The 22,160-nt window shown below is 35.2% G+C and overlaps 1 protein-coding gene across 3 annotated transcripts in view; it reads right to left on the minus strand.

The window, feature by feature from the left end:
• Positions 1-3,212: 3,212 nt before the first annotated feature.
• LOC101892243 (bifunctional heparan sulfate N-deacetylase/N-sulfotransferase) overlaps positions 3,213-22,160 on the minus strand; it is a 296,793-nt gene continuing 277,845 nt past the window's right edge. For all 3 annotated transcript variants that reach the window (XM_059131766.1, XM_005190000.4, XM_011296865.3), the window contains exons 7-8: positions 20,870-21,222; positions 3,213-6,770 (exon numbers count right to left, since the gene is read on the minus strand). In XM_059131766.1, coding sequence (XP_058987749.1) covers positions 6,668-6,770; positions 20,870-21,222 — 456 coding nt within the window. In that variant the 3' untranslated portion in view covers positions 3,213-6,667. The remainder of the gene's footprint in view (positions 6,771-20,869; positions 21,223-22,160) is intronic.

The raw sequence follows: 22,160 nt of genomic DNA on the forward strand, positions 1-22,160 counted from the left end.
GTGCACATTTTCAGCTGACGTCATTGGCAAGTAAACACGATCATTTTGTTTGTTTACAAACTGCTGGACAACTGTGGGGAATGTTTTCTCATCGGGGAAAACCAAATTCGGCAGTTCACCACTTTCGGCCAAACGAAGCAACTATTTAGCTCTTTTGAGTCTATTTTCTTTCTGTTGCGGTGTAAGTTCTTGCACTTTTTGGAATTTCAATGCGAGCTCATTTTTCAATATTTGCGAATGGAATATTGCGATATGTTCACCCACGAGCCATTTTTCGGCCACTACGACGCGGGTTTCGATCAAGTCGCTTCTTTACTTTTCGAACCATTTCTGCTGATGTTGCATTGCAGTTTTCTTCCGTCCACTTCCTTGACGTCGGGCAACGCTACCTGTATCACGGTAACGAGCGATGATACGAGACACAAAAGATTTATTCACATTTAAATGCTGGAGTGCTCTAACGATAGCCACTTGCGGGTTTTCTAGCCAAATATAAAGAAATCACACTATCACGCTTGAATTCCATCACGAATAATTGTTTTTCTGGAACATCCTCACCAAAATGCTTTTGTACGCTTGTAAACAATATAATGAGCTGTCACTGGAATAATTTTAACAGCTGTCGGACGAGTAGCTTAGAAATGACAGCAGTCTGAAGTTGGTTGCAGTTTTTTCATCTCAAATTGAAACACATTTTAATGTTAACTTTGTCAGGTTCCACTGTTACCATAGAAATCAATACGTTCTTTTTAGTTTTATTAGCTCAAAATAAAGTTAAACTCTTCAGCAGAATCGAAGTATGACAAGGAACTAAACTTTATTAGAGTGCTTGTGGTTAACCAGCTTTTAAAACTTTTTTCAATTCTTACGTTAAGAGTTGATAACAATTAGGGACAGCAATAAGCAATAGCCAAAAAACAGATACATCCATACTTATATGTATGCACGATATATTCATTGCAGACATGCTCCAGCGATGAATCAAATGCAGCACGTGGGAGTAGTGTGTAAGCCAAAAATTAAGTAGAACAAGTAAGAAAGTTGCAATCAGCTGAAATTACAAATCTTTATTTTAAACACAAGTAAAAGCGGGTTATATCTGTCTGTGTCGTCCATGTGATACCCTACGCCTGGGGAGAGATTGTCTGTGATAATTGACAAGTTGTAAAATGACCTATGTGTTCATTGAAGAAATTAACTTCGATATTTATTTATCTAACAAAAGAAAAAACTTTTCACCACAAATTATTCTGTAGAGCTTCTATAAAAAATGTATCTGTGCTGGATTTTTATATAAAGGGTGAGATGAAAAAACTGCAACCAACTTCAGACGGCGGGCATTTCTAAGCCACTCGACCGACAGCTGTTAAAATTATTCCAATGACAGCTTAATATGTTGTTTACAAGCGTACAAAAGCATTTTGGTGAGAATTTTCCAAAAAAAATTATTTGTGATGGAATTCAAGCGTGATAGTGTGATTTCTTTATATTTGACTGGAAAACCACAAATGGCTATCGTTAGAGCACTCCAGTATTGAAATGTGAGTAAATCTTTTGTGTCTCGTATTATCGCTCTTTACCGTGATACTGGTAGCGTTGCCCGACGTCAGGGAAGTGGACGAAAGAAAACAGCAACATCAGCAGAAATGGTTCGAAAAGTAAAGAAGCGACTTGATCGAAACCCGCGTCGTAGTGACCGAAAAATGGCTCGTGAGCTGAACATATCGCAATATTCCATTCGGAAAATATTGAAAAAAAAGAGCTTTGGGTAAAGCCAATGAAATTCCAAAAAGTGCAAGAACTTACACCGCAACAGATAGAAAAAAGACTCAAATGAGCCAAAGAGTTGTTTCGCTTGGCCGAAAGTTGTGAACTGTCGAATTTGGGTTACTCCGATGAGAAAACATTCGCCACAGTTGTCCAGTAGTTTGTAAACAAACAAAATGATCGTGTTTACTTGCTAAATAGGTCAGCTGAAAATGTGCACCTTCGGTTGGCCATCAGAACTTAAGCGTCGGCCATTGTGATGGTGTGGGCCGCCTAACAGCCGATGGTCGCTCTCCGCTCGTATTAATCGACAGTGGCATCAGAATAAATGCCGAATATTATGGCGAAAATATTCTGGAGGCTGTATTAAAGCCTTGGGCACGCAAACATTTTGGACATTCCAACAGGAATCAGCACCATCGCACTCAGTACGCGCCACCCAAGAATGGTTACAAAATGAAGTTTCTCGCTTCATTTCCAGCGCACAATGGCCACCAAAATCTTCTTTACACTATTGTGTCTGGAGCATTTTGAAAAGCAAGGTTGCCACTAAAAAATACCAAAGTGTTGATCACTTCAAGCAAGCGCTTCGCCGGAAATGGACCAAAATACTGCAGAGCAACATTCGGGCAGCGTGTGAAGGTTTCATTGGCCGTTTGAAGGCCATAATTCGTGCCAAAGGTGCCCAATTCGAACAAATCTAAACTTATTCTAAAATTTGATTCTAATTCCGGCATTGTTTGCTTTCATTTAATAAACTTAAAAAAAAAAAAAATAAAAATAATGGCGTTTGACTTTGTTGCAGTTTTTTTTTCTCACCCTGTATTTATTTTTCGCTCGCAAAACAAAAAATGGATTTGGTTCTTCCTTTGTTGCAAGCTCTTTATTTACAGTTAATTTATTACGCCATCGATTTAGGTCGCCTGCTTCCCCCATTGATTGCCCAGATGCATTTAGGTCTTTTGGCGATTGTACCCAAAAATAACTGTAATTGGCTTTTCTTTGTAGGATATATTAAATAGACGGTATATAAAAATTTTCATTCCGTTTTGAACACCACTTGATTGTATATAGAAAACTTTAACTGCCTTTCCCAAGCGTTTTATGTAGTTGTTTGAATTTCAACAACTTTTTTCCGTATTTTATTCATATCTGCTAGGTAAATATCAAAGGAGTAGAGATGTCAACCATCGAACTACTTTGACTAGATTATGACAATCATATACTCGGTTATGGCAATCCGAAAGTAGGAAATGTGTTTGTGAATTCGAGTTAGTTGGTAGAAAAAATCGCATCCGAAATATTTTACTTTCGAATCGAATTACATAGTAACCCCCTGGATTTTTCTCGTAATGATTTTTGTGTTGAACAGTGTTATAAACGTATATACCCTATAAGTCTTACCTGTTTTTTTTTTTCTCGAAACACACAAATTATAACAGATATTTTATTGCATTTATAATGTAGTTTTATTGTATTTTCTTTCTATTACACATTTTCATTTTGTTGTTATTGGTTACACAGTTTGTCAAGAAAAAAAATTAAAATAAAAAAATGTCAAATAAAAAAAATAGTTTAGTTAAAAAACTTTAGTTTAATATTGACTTGTGGGACTTGGCTCGTACTTGAGCCCAAATGAAATTTGAATGCCATATATGAGACTTTTCGCATTATGACACTTTGTTTAATAGAAATTCAGCTAGATTCAAATTTTTAACACAAATGTGCAACATTTGCATTACCCTTTCAATACGATATGCTTATTCATTATACAGAGTAACTTATTGCCATTATTGCTCTTATAACAAATGAAAAGTTGATACCAAAAAGGTACGGTGTGTTTTGCGCAACACTCTAATGACAAAGTTTGGACTTTATGGAAGAAAAATGAATAGAATTGGTCTACAATTATTTATCGACTAGGTAAATGTACTACTAAATGTTATTAACTCCCTGTTTTTGGTGAAATAAAAATTTTTCGAAATGAACATTTTACTTAAATTCTGTATACGCAAATTCGAAAAAAATCTTTTTTAATAATTCAACTGTTGTCATATAAAACTACCAAATTCATGTGAATTAAATTCAATAACTTTAAAATCAATGTTTTTTCTCCTACTTTACTTTTTTCTCCTACTTTACTTTAATTTTGTAATATTTTTTCACCCTACAACACAGGTTGGAGTTATTATATAGATATTGCAATTACCGTCCGATCCTCACTCAGAAGGGCTAGGCCTATTTTTTTTAAAGATGTCCGCAATATATTTAGAGGTTGAAATGGACAAACAACAAAAATGTTCCTAATTTTGCAGCCGTTATAAAGGTCACAAATAGAAACAAAAGGAAATCTTGCATGAAATAAGAGTTTAGGACAGCTACTTTTGTGTAAAAAAATACCCACATTTCCATTCTACGGAAACGCTGAAAATAACTTGCAGGCCAAATCCAAAATACTTAAATGGCAAACTTCTGACTATTTTATGCAAGCAAATCATATAGATAAGTCTAAATTTGGAGATACAGAGGAGCTTCTTGCATTTGGAGATGATCGCAATATATTTAGGGGTCCAAATGAACCAAAAACATTAAAATTTTCCTGATTACACAATTGAAACCGATTGGCACGGAATTTTGCCTGAGAAGAGAGTTAAGGATAGGGAAGAAGTTTGGCATTTTGGATAACCATTGGATTACATTTAGCTGTAATATTGACAACAACAACTAAAAGCCCGACGGAGTGCGTAAATATTGGGCAGATGTCCATGGTCAAAAAGCTAAGCTTAATATCTGGGCAGCGCTCAATGACATAATTTCAAAAGCGAAAATGGATTTGGACATAAGGGGGCTTATAATATATTGTAGTGTTGTAGGGCATCACATGGTCGGCCCCGCACGGCTATAGCCTTTGTTTTACTTGTTTGTTATGCTCTGTAATTTTAAAATTTGTTTGCGGAATTGGTGTTTTTCTTTCGAATTCACTTTTGTATGGTCATACAGAATTCGGAAGTTAATGTGAAAAAAACATTTTTCAATAAGGCAATAAAAACATTAGAATATCAGAAAAGCCCAAAATTTAAATTGATAACCAAAAGAGATTTCCTTCTTGACAAACTGTATATGTATTAGATATGAGCTTTTATTTAATAGACCTGTTGGTGATATATTTCCTATTATTAGATTTCCCTCTTTTACGTTAAGTTTCATTCCATTCTTAAAATTACTTTAGTTTAGTCGGTATACTACAGAGTTAGTTATCATCTCGAACTACATATTTACAAAGCATTTCTCGTTAAACTTAATATTTACTTAGAACAACATTTATTATGGCTTCAATTTGTTTAACATTTTCGTTTTCTTTTACATGGTTTTTTTGTTTTCTCTTTTCCTATTTCCATTCACAGTTCGGTTAGGATTTCGTTTATAGCTAGTTTAATATAAGTTACTATTATTAGCAGCATGTCGTTATAAGCATAAGCAGGTGGTGGAGTAGGATGCAGCCAAATGCTATTGGGTCAGGGATTTCTCTGTTGTGTTTGCTTTATTTCTTCTTCTCTTTCACATCGAATCACGCTTAATGATAGATAGGCCAGACGAGGAGGGAGATAATGCTTTCCTACTCTGAAAGTAGTCAACGAGGAGGTTAGTTGTCCCACATACGGCACTAGGACGACTAGGACATTTTACTTAGTTTAGTCTAGTATTTTTTTGTGTGGATTTCTTATACATTTTCGTTTTGCTTTATTTGCTTAATGCTTTACATACTAAATACACATACATAGATCTACATATGATTGGATTTACATTTACATTACATAGCATCCTTGATCCATCCTTGCCACACACTTTCACGGCACACAGTATTGTTGTGGCGGCGCTCGCTTGTGGTGTAGGCAAGTCTGGAGGATGTCATTGTGCAACTAATTTCTAAATGGCTTCGACTCTACAATGGTACCCTAAAGTAACTATCAGTGTAGTTGTTGTGGTGTATAGGTTGGTTGGTTAAGGTGGTAGACAGGATGAATGGATGGATGATGATGGTGACCCATTTCGTAATGCTATATTGGCTTGTGTGTTGTATTGTCACGTTATGGCTGTGTTCACGCAAATGGCCAGAGGTGATGAGGAGTTTTTTCTTCTTTTTTTGTTATTTTTCAAATATCGTATAGTGACATTTAGTTTATTTCTATTGTCCATTTATTTTGCCATCAACCAGCATTCACCAATATATTGTCATTGAAACATAAGCACACACACACACACTCACACTGGAGTACATTAAAGTACCCAGATAAGGAGTGTACTGTGTACTCGAATCGTTTTGTGTTAGGTTTATTTTTACTTTCATTTGAGATAACTAATTTTCCGTGTGCGCAGCCACAATTGTGATGTCCATCATTTGAATCATGCAATAATGACGTTACAGGTCGTTTTGTTGTACTGGGCGGAAACAGAACTCTGGAACACATTCAAATCATCAACTCCTCTATGGCTTGCTATTCATCCAAGTAGATCTGGGCTTCAATCTATGTTTGCTCTAAGAAGCTAATAGACGACGAGGACGATGATGATGGTAGTGTTGTGGTGGCAGCTGGAATTGTTGATGCTGAATTGGATAAACGTGATTATTGTAGTGGACACCGTGACCATGGCGATGTCGACGATGCTGATGGCGGACCACGTTCGTTTCTTGTTGACCTCGTGAACGCAAGACTGCAGGCTCTTTAGACAGCTGCGATATTAGAAAGTTTGACTGGTGGTGGCTGGTGTTAGTGTTTTTATTTGGGTACAAATGTTTGTGAAATGTGGGCTCGAAGATGAACAATTGCAAATGCAATTGCTTGCGCAATCTTGCACGCAATTTACGCTCCCTGTGATGATGTTGCTGCTGCTGTTGCTATCACGTACCCGTCGAAAGGTCATCTTTAAGCCACTGCGGAATAGGACGTGCTCCAAGTTTCTTTAAGAGTTTTACAAGTGCTGTATTGTGACTTAAATAGTATCTGAAAAGAGAACGACAAGAGAACGAAAATAAAAGCAAAAACATTAAAATGGCATACTTCAATGTTGAAATGCAATAAAAAATATATAAATGTTGAGAATTTTGGAGAGAAAAAAAAAAAAAGATTCTGATACACTTTTTTAGGCGAATAGTTTGTCGTTATATGTGCGCTCTACCAAGTAGTGAACCTGAATCGCACACATTGCGCAAGGAGAGAACAGACCTACCGAGTACCGCAAATGTCAAGATTCAGCTGATTTGGTTGGAAATTATAACAGAAACCTAAAAAATTCAGAAAATCGGGAGGTACCCTTAAATGAGGGCTATACAAATAAGTGGACCTGAATGGAATATTTTTCGCAAAAAGAGAATTGGCCTACCGAGAACCCCAGTTGTCAAGTTTTAGCTAATTTTGCTAGAAATTGTGGAATCAGCTTTCAAAATACGAAAATCTGGAGTTACCCTCATGTGGAGGCTATACCTAAATGTGGAAAAATATTGCCTATTTCTCAATACCAATCTGCTTGCAAATAATATAATAATATTTGCCAAATTTCAAAGGTCTAGATTTAATAATGTGGATTCGTGATTTCAACAGACTGACAGTCAACTCTAAATAGCTTTATAATTTTATTTTGATCAGGAATACAGGGTGAGGTAAAAAGCTGCAACAAAGACAAACGCCATAATATTTACATTTTTTTTACATTTTATTGAATGAAAGCTAAAATGTCGCATCAAATTTTAAAATATGTTTAGATTTGTTCGAATTGGTCACATTTAGCACGAATTATGACCTTCAAAGGTCCAATGAAACCGTCACACGCTGCCCGAATGTTGCTCTGCGGTATTACGGCGAAGCGCTTGGTATTTATGCTTGGTATTTTTTAGTACCAACCTTGCTTTCCAAAATACTCCAGACACAATAGTCCAACGGATTGGTATCAGGAGATTTTGGTGACCATTGTGCGCTGGAAATTAAGCGAGGAACCTCATTCTTGGGTGTCGCGTGCTGAGTCCGGTTGGAATGTCCAAGGACTGCGGCCAAAATGTTTGCGTGACCATGGCTTTAATGCACCCTGCAGAATATTTTCGCGATAATATTCGGCATTTTTTCTGATGCCACGGTCAATTAATACGTGCGGAGGGCGACCTTCGGCTGTTATGGCGGCCCACACCATACCAATGGCCGGCATTTGAGTTCTGGTTAGTTGTCATTGGAATAATTTTAACAGCTGACGGACCAGTGGCTTAGAAATGACAGCAGTCTGAAGTTGGTTGCAGTTTTTTCATCTCACCCTGTATATATCTTCGTCCGATTATTGTGCACCAAATGTATAACCAAATTGAACATAGAAACATGTATGCCAAATTTGGTGGAAATCGATTCAGATGAAGCTCCCATATATATATATATATATATATATATATATATATATATATATATATATATATATATATATATATATATATATATATATATATATATATATATATATATATATATATATATTTTTTTTTTTTTTTTTTTTTTTTTTTTTTTTTTTTTCATCCGATTCGTTAAATTTGTTCTCCACTGTGTAATACGCACTCCGTAATAACGATATTCAGGAAAATATATCAAATACATCTTAGAAACACCTTTGTCAAATTTTATCGAGATCTCTTCATATTTGGATATAGCTCCAATATATATCTATACACGATTTCAATTTTATTATGTACCAAATGGTTAATATAAGCCCGAATTCAATACAAACAAATTCAGGCCGACAGAAAGTGCATCAAATTTGGTAAAAACCGGTTCATAAATATCTATATACCATATAGTATATGTTTTATCCGATTTTGTATTTAAGTCTCTCACAGGCGTAAAATGCACTCCATAAAAATGATATTTGATTCCAGCTTTCAGAAACATCATAGAAATATCCGCTAAAGTTTATAGAAGTCGGTTCAGATTTGGATTAATGCTCCCATATATATCTTCATCCGATTTCACGTTTATTGTGACTAAAATGTTTAATATCATCTCAAATAGGAGGGATTTTGATGAATGTCGGATCAGATTCGTCGATCCAGAGGAGGTTATACCTCCCATATAACAGTTCATTTCGGCTTTAAATTAAATTTTGGTTTCGAGTATACGATTTTTCATATTGGGCGCCAAATTGACCCGCTGTACTATTATTAACAATTGTTCCATGTTGGAATTGTAATCTCTCAACTGTATAATTTCAAACTATTCTTTTGGATACATTTACATCCGAAACGAAATTAAACCAAACCACAACTAGGACCAATTTCGATAATGTTTTGGGGGTAACCTCCTGACTTATTTATCGAAAGTTTTAAAATACTTAAAGCACTTTCTTGTACGAAATGTCCCGGAACTAAAATTATTAAATTCTAATTAAAAGGGCATATTCTGAAATTCACTCTAAAAGAACTACTTGGCTCAGAAAGTAAGGGAACATTTCAAATTTTCTCGCCTTCGTATAGCCCCCATATGACGGCTTTCATTTAAACGGTGTTTTCGACGAATTTTTTAATTTAAATTTCTTCCAAATGTGGAGGGTATTAAGAGTGCGGCCAGCCCGATATTGGGTACATTTAGAGTTAAAGTACCATCTACAATTGAGGCTTTAACAGCTCTTAAAAAGTTCGTTCCTGACTTAAATCTGAGAAAAAGTGGTATTCATACTTGGCCTAATATGGGCAAAAATATTAGGGTCTAGTAATTTTAAAGGAAATCGGATATTGATTTTATATTTTACAAGAGTTCTTATTCAAAATCTTGACCTTTTGTGGTAAAGGAGAACTATTCATTTTTGCGCCTGATCTTAAGGTTATCTAAACACTACAACGTTTGGAGCAAATCGGATACTCTCTTCAAGAGTTATCTTGCACAACAGCCTTACTCCTATAGATCGACTCCGATTTGTGCAAGAAGACCTGGACTCTAAGATGATGTACATTCGGGCTGTGTATTCTGTGCAGCCATAAGACAAATGGTATACCAATGTTGGTTATGGTAAGTTGGAGACAGAATCGAGATTTTTTAAGGACGGTGGTTTAATGTGAAATATAAACTAGGATTTTTAAAACACCTTTTCAAAGCAAGGCTCTGAGACAATGGTTTGCAAAATATGTGTCTGAGAAAATGATCAATTTTTGACAAAAATATTATTAAGGCTAATATGTTTGAAGTTTTTTAAAACGTGAATTTCGCACGGAAAAAATACGATTTCTCATATGATGGGGATGGCAGATATGGTTATATTTCTGACTTGGAAAAACTACAGCTCCGTATTTAAAAGACATAGACTAAACTCACGCCGAACAAGTAAAAGAACAGCAAACAATTTAGGCTGCTTTAACTTGCGAGTTGTGGCCTTGAAAAAAGACACGAAATTTCTGAACGAGCCACCAAAAAAATATTTTTTTTACCTAGTGTTTGTACTTAATTAAAAATTATTGGGCAATTTTTAAATTCTTACAACCGTACTTACGATCTTCATATATAAAGACATTTATGCCATATTGACCATATTAAAATAACAACAATAAAATAGAGCTGGACAATTTTTAAACAACAAAAAAACTTCTGATATTTGGCGATAGAAGACTATTTCCTATTATATTTAAATTTTGTGAAGTAGTATGAAAGCGGTGCAAGGGACTTCTATGTATGTAGGGTGAAACTTGCTCATAATCATATATAAAAAAAAAACTAATTAAAAAAAAATTCCTAAATGTTTGTCAATCATATTCATTCCTCGCAAAATGTTTAAGACCGTTTGAATAGTTTTCCACAATAATATTTGTCTACATTTTTTGGCCCTTACTCAGCCATTCGCGTTACACAAAAGAACGGGGACACAAAACAGACAGACGCTCATAATATGATTGCTTTAGTTAGTTAAACAACTTAAAGACGATTATCATCTTTTTTTTGCTTTATTTTTCTGTTTTATATTCGCTGTGTTCTTCTGTTATCATCACACAATACATATATTTATCAAGAAGGTAAACAATGCCATGAAAGGAAAGATGTACTTGAGCGAATGTACCGGAGAAAATAAAATGCAATTAATGCCATAAAATCAGACTCAATGGGTCTTTGGGTAAAAGTCTTTTTAATGGATTTTATTTTCTCTCTTCTTCTTCTCTTTCGTTTTCTTCGTATGCTTAAAAGTACAAAGACAGTAGGAGAACATAAATGGAAAATAAAAGCGAAAATAATCTGATCCATCATTACGTACGAGTGATGTGTACACCCTTTCCAATTTGTTGAATAAAATGTAAATTACTCATACGCACCAAAGCCCAAGGTTATTGAGCGTCAGAAACTCTACGGCACAGTAATGCAGAGCTGCTCAAAAATGTATGTTAGTATTGGTGGAATCTTATCCGTCTGCGAGCGACAATAAGTGTCATTTGTTTACACGAAAACGGAAGTTGTTGTACATGGCTGCTGTGATGATGACATCTTCATACCGGCCACATTTTTACGGCATAGGTTAAAATTGCCAACCTGAGGCTGAGTAAATTCTGTCAGGCAATCTGGCTGTGAGAAGATAATTTGGCATACATTTAAGACTTCATCGTACACGTAATTAAAATTACGTGTTCAACAAAAAAGAAATATCTTTCAGAAGAATATCAGCAATAACATGGTTGTGGAAAACTCAGATTCTGCCATAAAACAAAAAAACAGATTTAAAATTTTTAATTACATTATTTTTGATTTTCTTCTTTATGTTTTCACATTCCCCTATAGGCATCATGGAGAATCTATTAAGAAAAGATATTGACTTAAATGTGACAACGCTGTATAAAATTAACAAATATATAAAGTTTGAATTAATTACTAAATTGAGTTTCTGCAAGACGAAGTCGTTAACCAAATATTAAAACTATATAAGGGTCATTATTACAAGTTTTTGTTAATTAAATATATAAGAAGCTTTCGGGCATATATAAGAAGCTTTAAACCGTGTCTAAGTGAAGAATTGAAGACTTGGCTGAGTAGTTCTTTGTTACCAAGACTGCAGATGAGCCCCAAGTTGGATAATCGTCCATTAAAGTAACAAACATCTTCATTTCGCATCTTTATACTAGATGTAGTGTTTGTAGAAATAATTGGTCATTTATTTATTAAAAATTATTTATGGCAGATTTAGCAGAAGGAAATGCGAATATTATGACTATTTGGTAGGTATGTACGAAAAACTGTTGGGTAGTACTATACATGTTCACTCCCGATCAAAGTCTGATAAAGATATTACTACAAGTCAAATTGGGGTGCATCGAGTACTATTTTTTACACTTTTATGGTGTAGGTACCAAAAATAGTAGACCAATGTATTCCATTCTGAAACAAGTTTCAATATTTCAATATCAAAATGTTGATTTCTTGTCGAGGAGATACAAATATTATGTGCCAAGTTGAACTACATCGGATACTCCAGTTGCTCTATATGAGATTTTGATGTTATTTATTGAAAAACGTTTGAACTGTCGTGGGGAAGGTACCAGAAAGAGTGGACTGATGTGTTCGATTTTTGAACTTAGGCCAAATATAGGAATGTGTCAAGATTGAAGAAACACGAACTTCGTTTTTATGCTGTTATTATTTAAAAACAAGTTAAAAAGTATCAGTCGGTATTGCCGCCAGATATATACCCTCAGCCTATCTTCGATTATTTAAATATATTTTTACTAGTGTTAAGATTATTCAAACGTTTGACCCTCTATGGAGCAGGTCCCGAAGGAATGGGCCAATATTGCCCATTTCCTGTCGGACCCAAAAATATGATATAAATATTGCGACAGATGTGCCAAGTCTAAATGGAATCGGATGTTAATTTGGTGTTTTATGAGCTTCATGGGTACTCAAAATTTGAATATTTTTTTTTTTTTTTTGGGGGGGGAGGGGGGTAGCAGAAGGAGTGGACCGATGTATTCCCCCTTCACACCAGACCATGGATTAATACAAATATTAGGATGTGTGAAATATGAAGACAATCGGACTTTTACATCTCATTTAATGAGATTGTAATTATTCAAAATGTTGACCACTTGTGGGGGAGGTACTTGATGGAGTGGACCGATATTGTCCATTTTCACACCTGACCTAGCGCTGACGCGAATATTAGGATATGCAAAGTTGGAGCCAATTCGGATTATCCTTTCTCTTTCTGTGCAAAAAATATATTTTTTGAAAATTTCTACCTTTTGTGGGGGAGGTACCAGAATGAGTGGACCGATATTGCCCATCTCCGAACTCGATATAAGTTTGACAAAAATATTACGATGTACCCAATTTGGACCAAATCGGATACTCCCCTCGAGAGTTATCGTGCGCACCAGCCAGACAGACAGACAGACGGACGGACGGACGGACGGACATCGCTAGATCGACTCCAAATGTTCTGAAACGGATTTGGTCCAAAGAGACCTAGGGTCTAAAACCGTTATTTCGACTAGGCACATTTTGGCCGTATCAAATGATATATACCCTCTGTAGCCATATGGCTGAGGGTATAAAAATAACATTCGTGGTAGAGGTAATGGAAGAAGTGAACCAATATTGGGAGATATTATATTTTTGAGTTTTTGTGGGGATGACACCAGAAGAAGTGGACCGATACTGCCCATTTCCATACTTCACCTATGTTTGGTAATAAATTGTAAAATCCCTTCGAGGCCGTATCAAATGAAATAGGCTTATGGCATGTTAAAAAGTTTCAGCCAGCTTGCCGACAAATATATACTGTCAGCATTTGACCATTTTTGTGACGTATCATAAACTTGAGACCTACACACCCAACGTTGACTTTTTGTGTGTGGTCTAGGTACGAAAAGGAGTGTTCCCATCTTTCATATCTTCATAGAAGATCAAGAGTTGGTATTATTTTCCATTTATAAGAGTTATTATTAAAAATGTTGACACCTTATGGGGGAGTTACCAGAAGGAGTAGTCCTACCAATCCCAACTTCGAAATAGATCTTGTGTGGGAAAATTGTTTTTTGGGATGTGCTAAGTTTGATAAGAAAAGGATGCTCATTTTGTATTTATTCAGGGTTATGGGCAAATTTAGACCCGTTGTGAGGAAAGTACCAGAGGGAGTGGTCTGATCTATCCTGTCTTCGCACAAGAAAGAGAGTTGGTAGAAATATAAATATTGGGATGTGAGAAATTTAATGAAAGTCAGACTCTTCTTTCAAAGTTTATAAACGTTTTGATTGTTCAACATTTTGAATCGTTGTGGGGGAGGTACTAGAAGGTATTAAACGATATTTTCCAGTTTCTCACTTCATCCAGCGCTGATAGAAAGATTGTAATTTGCAAAGTTTAAAGAAAATCGGATGACCCTTTCTCTTTCTATGAGGTTAATTATTTTCTTTGCAAAATGTTTACCTTTTGTGGGGGAGTTACCAAAAGGAGTAGACCCATATTGCTTTTATCCTAACTCGATCCTAGTTTGATAATAATATAACAATGTTCCAAGTTTGCGCGGAATCGGATAGCCACTTCGAGAGTTATCGGGCACAACAGCCAGTCAGGCAGACAGACGGAACCCGCTAGAAAGATTCGAAATGTCCAATGACATATGTCCAAAACCATTATTTTGATCTGGCTGAGGGTATAACCGATTTTCAGCAAATTTGAAGTATTTGCTTCCAATCTCAATTTGCTTGCATGTCTCAAATTTCATTCTATTTGGGCTGCGCATTTGGTCCACGATAAAAGACAAATCGGACGGACACATATATGGGCGATCGAAATCTGATCCGACTATCATCTCCAATTTCAATAGAGTTCGTCCTTAGATCAAAAAAATGACCTGTCTAAAATTTTATCTAAATCAAATTATAAATGTGACCTGCATTTTGTTCACAAAAATACATTGGCAGAGAGATGGACAGAGAGGCGCTAGTAAATGTAAAATATTATTTAGAGTTCTTAAGAATTTGGACATAAACTTCGTTACAAGTAAGTACGCACCAAATTGCGACCAAGAGCCAATAAATATCCGCATGTCCGTCTGTCTGTTAAAATCACGATACAGCCCACATTTTTTGACGTGGAGCGTCAAAATTTAGCAGAACAATTTGTATTGTGTCTAGAATGGTTGGTATTGAAAATGAGATATATCGGTCCATGTTTTGGTATAGTCCCTATATAAGGGTATCTTTCGATATTTGGTATTTTGTAGATTTTCACCACATTTTCTCACGCATTTGTCTAAAAATTGGAATTTGTTGGCCATGATGGGTTTTAGCTCCGATGGCGAAACATTGTATGTATAGGCCACGTTTTGGTATAGTATCCATATACCAGTTCCTGCCGGCATTCGATATTTTGATGATTTTCGCCACATTTTCGTAATGAGTTGTATCTCGTGTGGCAAAACATTGTATGTGTAGGTCCACGTTTTCCTATACCCACCGATATTCGGTATTTTGATAATCCTAGTCACATTTACCCACATAATTGTTTCAAACTTGGTATTTTGGAAGATTTGATGGATGATAATCCATGAATTATAAAACTGTCTATAGAGGTTCCCGTTTTGGTATGGCCCCATATAACGGTCTCACTCACTTTATGGTTTTTTTTTTTTTTTTGATAACTTTAACTGCATTATGCAGAAGGTCTTACTGGTATGTGAAGCTTAAAGTGAAACACGCTTGAATTCAGATATTTTATATATATAAATGTTACCCTAAGTTGGAGTGTATTAAAAGTTCGGCCCGGCCGAACTTACTGTTTTTTTATTTGTTTCTTTTACTTTCATCCCAAGTGCTTTTATCACCCGAAAATAAACTCCCCCAAATAAATTCTATTACACAGTGTATTATGTGTATAAAAGCTTAATAATTAATTGTGTTGTTAATTAAAGCTAATTACTACATTCAAAATACCCAGCACATTGTTCAATATATTCGTACACTCTAACACAAATGTTTTTTTTCCATTTTTAAACAATTTGGAATAATTGAAAAATTATGAATATATCTTGTCTGATATCCATGAAGACAATTATTTGGATTGTATTCTTAGGAATGCTTACGTCATTCTGGACCTGTCATGATATAAGCAAAAAAAAAAGTAAATGATGCACAAGAAATACTCTTGAACTGTAGATGTATGAAATCAGATTTAAGTGGCCATCATTAGTCGTCGTTCAGCCTCTGTTTTCCCCAACAGTCACTGGCTGAAAAAAGGACGTCAGATTTGGTATACAGGAATAAAGGCAAAATAAATGTCCTTTATCATTTATGTTCTCCCGAAAAATGTCAAGTTTTTATTAAATTGTCAAGAGAAAAATAAGCGATTCTGAATAAATCCACAGGAGAATGTCAAAGAATATTCAAAAAAAAAAAAAAAAAAAAAGATAACACACCCACAAAATCAACATATCAACAAAGTTCGTCCGTGCACCAGTTCACAGAATAACAAATTAGTAACGAACGAAACAAAAGTAGTACGTCAAACAAATGAGATGAGAATGATGACGTTGAAGAACAGTGGCAGCAACAGAAGCTTCTGCCAGCGGTGTCACCAGGGAGAATCCTTGTGTTGTTGTAGTATCCCAACGAAGAAGGGGGAAATGCAAATCATTTGAATATACCAACATATCTGCTTTACCTCGGCGAATACGAAAATGAACGTCCATCAGACCAAGTACACACACAATACACAAGAATGGATATGTATATGGGGAAAAATTCTCGCTCATCTTCTCTTATTTTTAAATCCCGAACAAAATGACAAATAAAAGGCGAAGTAAAAGCCAAATAAACAAAAAAGGGGAAAAAAAGAAAAGATAATAAGAGAAATTCCAACCGAAATGCAATGAACTGAAGAAGCAGACACATCCATCATTCTCCGAGAGTAGAGATTCCTTTGTAACGTCTCATCCTTCATCCGTCTAACCCCTTTAAAAAAACTGTAACAGTTTTACTGCCACGTCAGCCATTTAGTACGACTAACACAAAAACCCACATTAAGCGGCCACAAACACAAAATGCGGAAAATACGAGCAACCAAAAGGAAGAGTTGAAAAAAAGAAAATGAAACTGCTCAACCCATCAAATATGCATCCATCCATCCATTTAGTCAGCCCGGCAGCCAGCTATCCATCATTCTTCTCGGGCCGAAGTTAATGATATTCACTTTTGCTAGTCTATAAATAAAATGAGTTGCACAGTAAATGGAGGCCAGTGAAACAGTGAAGAGTCTTAAATGACACAAGGGTCATGGGATGAAATGGCAGAGAAAAGTTGTTGAAGGATTCCTGCCCACTCAACGCAACATATGCTAGTCTCGTGCAAATTTCGCTTCCACATTGCGAGCTTATCTCCTTTACAGGAATTTCTTATTTCGAACCACACGTCGAACAGAGTTAATACCAGAGAACATCTGATACCGTTGATTCCGAGTAAAAAAACCCGGAGCTGTCTTTAATTTCAGAACGAATAAGGTCACATTTTTTCTAAGGTCAGCAACGAAGCCGCCTAATATTGACTACACAATATGAGCATACTCCCCAGATGCAGGCATAATATACATCGCAATTCGGACTAAATACGTTTCAGAATATTTCGAGAACTCTCAAAAGAGGATTCGATTTGGTCCAAATTTTGCACATTTTATTACTTCTATAAGTTAGATAGAAAATCGAGTTAGAAAAAGGATATTATCGTCAAAAAATATCGACAATTTTTTCACGTGTAGCAAACTTACGACTTCTGTGGTGCGTCAGATACCTTCCAAAAAATGTCAATATTTTGAATTATCATAACTCTCATAAAAAGAGAAATGAGTCAAAAATATCACAAGTTTGGTGCATACTGTGATAGAGTTTTTATAATCTTGAATCTCGTATGTGTTAACTGTGGTCATCGACTTGGTCTAAACATTGCAAATCATAATACTATTATTCGACTAGGACCCACTTGTTGCTATATTCAGGTTATACGGCCAAAAACAGTTTTGTGGACATTAAAGTTGCAGGCCTCACATCTGTTTCAGAGTCAGACTAGATTTTGCAATTCGCGATAATTAACTAAATGGTTATTAGCAAATTAGAAAGTTTAAGATGAGGTTCAGACTGATATATAACTTCAGAATTCGACAATTTTTTTATGTATAGCCCTAGATCTAATGTTAGTAAGCATATTGTAATGTGATAGCTTTGAAGAGAACTGGCAGAATAATCTTGCATTTTATAAAAAAATCATTTAATTTGACCCTCTGAGGGAAAGGTATCAGGCCATGGGAACGGCATGCCACACATTCATGCGAGATCTAAAGTTATCTATAAGAGAAGTTGGAATCTGATTTCACATTATACGAAAGTTACTATGATATAAAATTTTGACCTTATCTGGAGAAATACAAAAAGTAGTGGACCAATATTTTCCCTATTCGCTGCTGGTCTAGGTCTGATATAAATATTACAAAGTTTGGACTTTTTCAGGTACTCGTTTTACTTCTATAAAAATGTGTGCATCATTTTACGACAATATGAAGAGAAGCGGATGCTTGTTTAGAATTTTATGATAGTTTTGGTTATTCAAAACTTTGCCCCTTGTGTGGGAATGGTCCGATCTCTACCATCTTTTTACACACCTTGTGTTCATAGAAATATGGAGATGTGCCAAGTCTGAATTGAATCGGATGTTAATTTCGCGTTTTATAGGCATCATGGATATTTAAAATTTTGACCCTTCATGGATATTTAAAATTGTAACCCCTGTGGAGAAGGTACCAGAAGAAGTGGACCGATATATCTTCACACCAGACCTTGGGTTAATAAAAATATTGTGAGGTGTGTAATTTGAAGACAATCGGAGGCTTTTTTAACATTTTACAAAAGTTATAATTATTTAAAATGTTGATCTATTGTGGGGGAGGTACTTGATGGAGTTGACCGATATTGTCCATTTTTGCACCCCACCTAGCACTGATACAAATGTTAGGATTTGCAAAGTTGGAGCAAAATCGGATTATCCTTTCTCATTCTGTGCCGTAAATTATTTTTATTGAACAATTCGACCCTCTGTGGTACTTTGTGGTACCAGAAGGAGTGGACCGATATTACAATATCCGAACTCGATTTAAGTTTGACAATAATATTACGATGTGCCAGGTTTGGATCAAATCGGATACTCCCTTCGAGAGTTATCGTGCTCACAAGCCAGAAAAACAAACGGAGGGACATAGGTAAATTGACACCAAATGTCCTGAAACGGATTTGGTCCAAAGAGACCTAGGGTCTAAAACCGCTATTTCGACTAGGCACGTTTTGGCCGTTTTTTGGTGGTCGGTTCCGATTTAGATATAGCTGCCATATATATTTTTGTCCGAATCCAATTTTATTATGTGCCATATGTGTAATATTCGTCCAAATGGATTGGATTTCGGCGCATCCGATCGAAATTAGGTCCGAAGCAAGCATTTGAAATTTGGTGAAATTCGGTTCAGATATAGCTATAGCTTCAATAATATGTTTCATCCGATTCTGGGCTTAAGTCCCCGGCATTCGCTATATGCACTCCGCAACAGTGTTATTTGGTACCAGATATCAAATACAGGTCAGATATACCTTTGCCAAATTGTATCGTGATCGGATCAGATTTGGGTATAGCTCCCATATATATCTCATTCCGATTTCATGTTTATTGTGCACCAAAAATGGTTAACTCCAGCCCAAATAAAATGAATTTTGGCATAATTCAGCCAAAAAGCAAGTATATAAAATTTGGTGAAAATCGGTTCAGATATATATATATATATATATATATATATATATATATATATATATATATATATATATATATATATATATATATATATATATATATATATATATATATATATATATATATATATATATATATATATATGTTTCGGCCGACTCGGTGTTTAAGTCCCCAACATTCGTAATATGCACTCCAGAAAAATCATATTTGGTACCAGATATCAGATACAGCTCAGAAATACCTCTGCTGAATTTTATAGCTATAGGTACAGATTCTAATATAGCTCCCATATATATCTTTGTTCGATTTCAAGTACATTGCTCAAATGTCAAATGTGTAACAGCCGAAATGGGATGAATTTTGCCAGAGACTACAAAATTTAGATAGACTCAAGGATTCAAGGATTTCCGGTATATGATATTGGGTACATCCTAAAAATAACTTTCCAAGTCTTGTCAAGCTCGGTTCAGATTTGGATATGTCTCCCATATATATTTCCCTCTAATTTCATGTAAAAAAAATATCAAGGATGCTACTTTTGATCAAATAAAATAGCTCCATTCGATTCTATATTTAATTATTCTGAAAGTCATAATATGTACTACATAGAAACGATATTTGGTTCGAGAGGTCACATGCAACATAAATTTACCTTAGTTTAGAAATCGATTAAAATATAGTTTTTATAGGTTGGTTTTAACCTATTTCAAATAAAAACCGCTATAAAGCCTTAACACGCAATTAACACCTAAATTGCCAATATAAACGTGTATTTGCTACAAGTGACTTTACCAAAAATGCATAGTGTTTAGAGTTTTATCTTTCCTTATTGGTTTATTCTTTAATAATGCCCACCAAAACGTCCAAAAATGGATCATGTCACCATGATTTTAACAAAATCGATGATTTCATTTTTTTAACTATTTCAGAAAGTATAACAACGTAATAATAATTAATTAGAATTGACATGAGTCAACTTAAAAAACCCCAGATACATTTTAATAATAACGATTACGAACTTAAATGGATTTTTCAACAAATTTTGGGTTACTTCGTAAGAAGTAATTTCTCGAAAAAAATGGTAATTATTTGGAGAATATAGCTGGGAAATGGCGAAGACTAATCTCCTTTTTAAGATTGTTAACAAATTGCATTGATTTCAATATATTTGAATTTTGCTGAGGTTTTCTTGCCACCATAACGAAAACCTTTCTACGCACTTCAAACACTGTTCAGTGAAACACCTTCGTTTCTGACAAGTAAAAGATAGCTACACTCTCTTCACATTTCCACTTTTAACACCTTACATCGTTCACTTACCGTTGCAACAATTTAGCGCTACGTTCATCCATGAGTGGATATTGACGTCCCTTTGATTTGCCCAAGCATTTATTACGCTTCTCGCTGACCACCTGACAGAAGAAACCCTTCTTCACGTCGTAGCGCAAATGATTGGAATAATCGAGAGCCGGTTGGATTTTCAAAAAACGCTGCAAATCGTTCATCACATCCACGGGATTGAGACGCAATTGTTCGCCATCGATGATATGTAGCTGCTGGGCAGGATAATAGGAGAGCCAACGTTCGAGGTGTTGTGCGTATTTACCAGGATTAAGGCAACGATTACGTAAATCCCTGAGTGCTTTTGGTGCTGAATCCGAAGCCGTTATTACCTGCAAGAAGGACGAAAAAGATGAGCAAGAAGAAGAAGTAAACAAACAAAAATGGGAAAAGTGAGAGGGGGCAAAAATTAAAGGATGTAAATGTTAGTTTAGGTCGTCTAAAAGCCTTTAAGGATATATGAAGTTCTTCACGCAAAAGCAAATATGAATGAATTGATGAATTGTTGAAATAAAAAGGTATGATTAAAAATGTGAAAATGTTTGTGTGCGTTCATGGGTTAGAATATTGAAGGACATCCATGACATGGGCACTTAAACCTTGGATAAGTTTGCATTATTTCCACAAGTATTTTAATGAAAAACAACAATCAATAATACAAGGCCGTTGACAGAAGAAAGGAGGATGATATTTATTTTGAAAGTTTTTTGGTTTTTGTAAAAATAGAAATCAATCAATAAGTGAGTAATTTACCGTAAACAGAAAGCAACAAAAACTTGAGGGCCATGTACTATTTACCCATACATAAAATGTGAAATAAATTGATAAATTGTACCGAATATGTTAACTATCGGAAATGTCAAAGGTATTTTAAACTGTTTATCTAAAAGCCCGTTTAGATTATATGCTTATATTCTGATTAAGGGCATTGACTCGATTTATGTGCTAAATCCTCCCAAAACACAGTGTGAGTTAAAAAAAACTGCAACAAAGTCAAACGCCATAATTTTTACATATTTTTTGAAATTTTATTTAATGAAAGCAAAAAATGTCGGAAATATCATCAAATTTTGGAATAAGTTTAGATTTGTTCGAATTGTTCACCTTTGGCACGAATTATGGCCTTCAAACGGCCAATGAAACCGTCATATTCTGCCCGAATGCTCCTCTGCGGTATTTTGACCCATACCCGGCGAAGCGCTTGCTTGAAGTGATCGACACTTTGGTATTTTTTGGTGCTAACCTTGCTTTCCAAAATATTCCAGAGACA

The sequence above is a fragment of the Musca domestica genome, unplaced genomic scaffold (genome assembly GCF_030504385.1).
Source record: "Musca domestica strain aabys unplaced genomic scaffold, Musca_domestica.polishedcontigs.V.1.1 9, whole genome shotgun sequence".
Taxonomy (NCBI): Eukaryota; Metazoa; Arthropoda; class Insecta; order Diptera; family Muscidae; genus Musca; species Musca domestica.